At 47.1% G+C, this 5,447-nt stretch overlaps 1 protein-coding gene across 1 annotated transcript in view; it reads right to left on the bottom strand.

The window, feature by feature from the left end:
- Positions 1 to 977: 977 nt before the first annotated feature.
- LOC119303761 (transcription elongation factor TFIIS-like) overlaps positions 978 to 5,447 on the bottom strand; it is a 9,245-nt gene continuing 4,775 nt past the window's right edge. Inside the window, exons 6-7 of the mRNA XM_037580899.1 lie at positions 4,726 to 4,926; positions 978 to 2,204 (exon numbers count right to left, since the gene is read on the bottom strand). Coding sequence (XP_037436796.1) covers positions 1,224 to 2,204; positions 4,726 to 4,926 — 1,182 coding nt within the window. The 3' untranslated portion in view covers positions 978 to 1,223. The remainder of the gene's footprint in view (positions 2,205 to 4,725; positions 4,927 to 5,447) is intronic.

Consider the following 5,447-nt stretch of genomic DNA (forward strand, 5'->3'; position numbering starts at 1 on the left):
GTTTGGATTGCTTACAACATATGTCACGTGGTAAAAAAAACTGACTTGATTGCTCACCTCTATGGAGTAGTCTACTTCTTCGATTTCTTCTAGAGCAACACCAGGATAGATGACCGCTCTCCATCAAGTTTCTTCGTATAAAACATACTACTAACTTTCATTTTCCTTTTTTTCTGGTTAAGTTTATTAACATTAATCCCATACTACCAGATCCGACGTTATGCATAAGCTGTTGTTAGTAGCATCGCTCACCTCCCGGATCATATGACTAAGCAGATAATAATCTTCATAAGCCAGGACTTGGATATGATGCAATCCCTGTGTGCAAGAATATAAAAAAAAATACGTAAGAAGTGGCACAAGTTGAAGTGGCAACCTAGCATAAAAAATGAAATGCAGCATCCAGCCAATAGGGAGGCATGGGAAAGGCTTTGGTAGAAGAGAACATATGGAGGCATGGGAAGGCTTTGACGGAACAGAACATATACTGATACTGCAAGACGAAAGGAACTTCAGACTTGTACATATGGTTTCAGACTTTCAGTCCATGTGGCAAAAAAGAAAGGTCATCCCCGGCCGGACGTCGAGAAGAAGGTGCATTAGGTAGAAGAAGATATGAATAGGAGAAATAAGGCTCGAGAAGAGATCCATCCCTTGCACCCACTTCTTCCAAAGGCACCAGAATAACTCCTTAGGTTCTTCACTATGCGATCAACCAGCATCACAGCGGAGCAGGCCTGTATGTATAATCTAACAACTCAACATCACTGGACTCCGATGGCCTCATGTCTCCATCTGCACGAGAGAAGCACCGTCTGTTCCTAAATAATCATTACTATCACAGTACCACTATGTGAGTGTGTATACATAACTACTCCCTCCGTTCTGAATTACTTGACTCGAAAATGGATGTATCTAGAACTAAAATACATCTAGATACATCCATTTCTGTGACAAGTAATTCCGAACGGAGGGAGTAACACTGAACATTCTCTTCATAAAAGTTACATCAGGCAACATGAATTCATCCAACAACATTTATGCGGTCAACTAGTACACAATCTGAATAAATCAGGGTTCCCAAACACAGAAAAAACAACAGACGAAAACAGTATCCTCCTAAGCATACGAAAAACAGGACCAACCCAACCTACCTGTCAAGACTGAGACGGCATCACTAACAGGAAAAACGCGCTAGCGGTCCGACAAGTCCGCAGCAGCGCTCAGCAGAACTTCCAGTGGTTGTTGCAGTTGACGCACGTCACAAACGTCGTCATGGGCTCGTCGGCACTCCGCGTCTGCAGCTGGTAGTAGGTCGTCTTGCGCTGCCCACACCGCCCGCACTTGAACTGGTCCGTCGACGCCTTGGGCGCCGACGCGCGCTCGCAGTCAAACAGGGCCTTCTCCTTGATCTGCTGGTTCTCCAGCTTCCGAGCGTCGCTCGCCATCTCGTCCGCTGGCATATCCACCAGGCTCCCGGGCCTCACCTCGCCCAGCAGCACCCTCCGCCGGAAGTCAGGGTTGTTGTCCGCCTTTAGGTTGAACAGTATCGACCTGTATTTCACCTTGTGGGTCCCAGTGGAACGCCCGATCCTCTCAAACAAGGCCGACTCCACTGTCACAGCAACTCTATATGGGTCGCATGCATTTACCTGGTCCAGTAGATCTCTTATTTCCTCTCTGTCATCCTCGCTAGTTTCCTTGGAAACCTTGACGAACGCGTCAACAAGAAGCTCCCTGTATTTATCTCGAGCAGCATCGTTGCATCTGACGAGGGATGTCAGCTTTGGGGGACCATTTGGAACAGAAGATGGTTTCTTTGTTTCAGATGTTCTGCTAACTTCCTTTGAAACCTTCTCAACCTTAACTTGGACTTTGGAATCATTATTCGCAGTCTTCTCAATCTTCACACTTGCCGACATAGAATTCTTTTCAGTCTTCACAGTTGCATTCTTTTCAGACTTCACAGTTGTCGACATAGAGTTCTTCTCAACCTTCACGTGCGCTGACTTCTTTTCAACCTTCATGGGCTGAGGTTTCTCAGCCTTAGCTGCAGAGTTATCTGATTTTCCATTCGCTGGTGTGCCGTTTTTCTTTCCTGTCTCTTCAATAACAACCTTCTTCCAGTACCCAAAAAGGTCTGCAGCCACCGCCTGTATGTCTGAGTTAGGGTGCTTCGTCAGGTACCGAAGACGTTTGCCAACCTGACAAAACAAAACACAATATGTAAGTTGCAAGTTCCCAAAGCCCTATGAAAACAACTACATGGGGGAAGTAGCTGAATGAAATAAGCAATAAACATTTAGGAGGGAAGCAGATGTTAACTTGACTAACCAAGCTTCAGTAAAAAGACAATATTTTACTTAGCAATGCAGTTAACAAAAGATGTTTCACAAACCACCAACCCAGCGCAACTAATAGATGCAGACCCACGAAACCAGAATCACTCTGCTCATGAATATTGAGTGTTTGCCACTCATGCTCAAAACACATCTGCACCATACGGAATTAGATATGCTTTTGCTAGATAGGTTAGCAAACTTAAAGCTTTCTAAATTGAAACCCAGTCACTGAAAGGCAACTCAGACATGAAAGAAATTGTCACCAACCCAGCGCAACTAATAGATGCAGATCCTCGAAACCAGAATCACTCTGCTCATGAATATTGTGTGTTGCCACTACTGCTCAAAACACATCTGCACCTTATGGAATTAGATATGCGGATAGGTTAGCAAACTTAAAGCTTTCTAAATTGAAACCCAGTCGCTGAAAGACAACTCAGACATGAAAGAAATTGTCACCAACCCAGCGCAACTAATAGATGCAGACCCTCGAAAAAAGAATCACTCTGCTCATGAATATTGAGTGCTTGCCACTCATGCTCAAAACACGTCTACACCTTACGGAACTAGATATGCTTTTGCAAGATAGGTTAGCAAACTTGAAGCTTTCTAAATTGAAACCCAGTCACTGAAAGACAACTCAGACATGAAAGAAATTGTCACTGCAGCCCCTTTAGGAGGCCTAGACTCCTAGAAACTGTTTCAGAATTATTGTTTGTTACGCTCAATGCCCCATGGCACTTATGTCTGTGTCCACGAAGGAAACAACTCATATCCCAATTACAGAGGACCTTACCTAGTTTTATAAATCATTAAGGTGTTAAAACTAAAAGTAAACATTAAGACTACGAAGCTGTTTGGTTTGATGACAAAAATTGACTTGCCAATATGCAGGCAAGCCAAAAAAACGGCTTTATCGACTTCTGGAGTTGCCATTTGGCAGGCCCTATGATGAAAGTCTGGTGTAAGTGGCTGGCTCGAAGACATACTAATTGTCGGGTAGTGTGCACCATAATGATCGAGAAACCGTTACAGCTTCAGATCAGATATGCACAAAATGGCAAAACAGGAGCACAATATGACATACTAATTGTCGGGAAGTGTGCACCTTAACGGTTGAGAAAACGTTACAGCTTCAGATCAGATATACACAAAATGGCAAAACGGGAGCACAATATGGCATACTAATTGTCGGTAAGTGTGCACCTTAACAGTCGCGAAACCGTTACAGCTTCAGATCAGATATACACAAAATGGCAAAACAGAGCACAATAAATATTGGTTCAGTAACTCAGGAAGCTAGCTTTTATGGCAAGACATGTCAAATACGACAACTTGAAGACCATGCAAGTTATGACTTGCCCAAATTATATAGAATATTTCTTTCATCTAAACTGCTCACGTTCTGCACGCTTCACTTACCAAATCAACTTTTTCACATAAACACATGAACCAAAGATCGGCAGATTTTTTTAGGGAACTGGCAGAAATAGAGTCCATTCATCAAGGCAAAGTTATGACTTGCTAGCAGAAGATGGGTAGAATGCCGAAAATCCATGAAATCCAGAGGAAGAGCCATTGATTACATGCTGGTGCAAGACCAGTCAACCGCAAATTCATTGTCTTTGTTCCTATTTTGTGAAATTCAAAACATAGGTTTCATGTTATAGATAAATTAGTTATCACATGTTCTCCAGCCAAATTGTAAAACTGTCCATCATAGGCGGATCAGAACACTCTCAATCAGTACCAGTCCATGAATTTACAGTGTTTATTATCATTGGAAGACATTATACATTGTGGAGAGCCAAAGAAAGATGATGGTTGGGAGACCACTTTATGGGGAATCCCAATTGACATGAAACTAGTAGGATCAATCTGACCCACAGCAAAGACCAAACCGTCACCAAGACATATTAATCCTGACCGCAAAAGCATGAAAAACACAAATCCCAGCCTTTGTCCTGAATGGAAACTGTGGACAATCTGCATTCGACAAATCCCAGCCGCCTACCCACCGTCTCTGTGAGACATCCAGGCACCGGGCGCGCCCGCCCTTATTACCCACAAACCTACCAATCCGAGGTGCAAAACGAGGAAAAAGGTACAACCTGCCCCCCTCCCGCAAGATCTAATTCCCAATTCGCTTTTCGCAGCACCGTCGCCCTTTAAAAAAGGGGGGAAGAACGGCATGTCTCGCAAAAGCACACGGCAATTCCTCGCGAACCGGCCAGGAAAAAAGAAGGCCCAAATTGGACGCAACGAGGCGCATTGCACCCGCGCGCAATTCCTCCTCGATTTCACCGCACCAACGCAACGAGAGGCCGCGAATGGCCTAATTTCTGGACCGGGGACGAGCGGGGAGGGAGGGGGGGCGGCTGACCTGCGTGGAGACGAGGACGTCGGTGTTGACGCGGAACTCGCGGAGGCGGCGCAGGGCGTCGAGGCAGCGCTCGGCCTCGGGGGAGGAGCCGTCGGCCTCCTCGGCGGCCGCGTCGGCGGCCTTCTTGGCGGCCTCGAAGGTCTCCATGAGCTCCCGCTCCATGGCCATCCGGCTGGCGGCGGCGGGGATCGAATCAAAACCCTAGGCGCGAGCAGGAGGCCTCGCCGCCGCGGTCTACCCTCTCTGTCTGGCTCTGGGGCGCGGAGGCGAGACGGGCGGAGGGGAGGAAAAAAGGGTTGGATTCGGGGGCAGCGCCGGGATTTATACGGCGCGGGGCCGCCGCCGCCGTTGATTCGGAGGCGGGTGAGAGATCCTTCTGGAGCCGCGCGGATCGGACGGTGGATTCCGCGCCACGTGGCGCGCGCCCGGGAGTTCGGTTGCTGTTGGGTTAGGATCCGTCCGTCCTGTGTGTCTGTCTGTCTGTCTCCAGACGGCGTGTCATTTCCTTTCTCTCGCAAGGACAGAAGCTTCTGCAGCGGTGATTCACTGGGCTTTATTTACGAATTGGAAGAGGGTCATCCTGACTCCGGGCCCAGCGGCAGTGGATTAGGGTTGGTGTGTGCATTTTGGGGCCAAGGGTTTTGCGTCGACTCTAGATTGTGGCGGGAGCGGCGATCCACAATGTGGTGAAATGGCGTCTAGACAATGATAGCATCGTCGGG

The sequence above is a fragment of the Triticum dicoccoides genome, chromosome 5A, assembly GCF_002162155.2.
Source record: "Triticum dicoccoides isolate Atlit2015 ecotype Zavitan chromosome 5A, WEW_v2.0, whole genome shotgun sequence".
NCBI lineage: Eukaryota > Viridiplantae > Streptophyta > Magnoliopsida > Poales > Poaceae > Triticum > Triticum dicoccoides.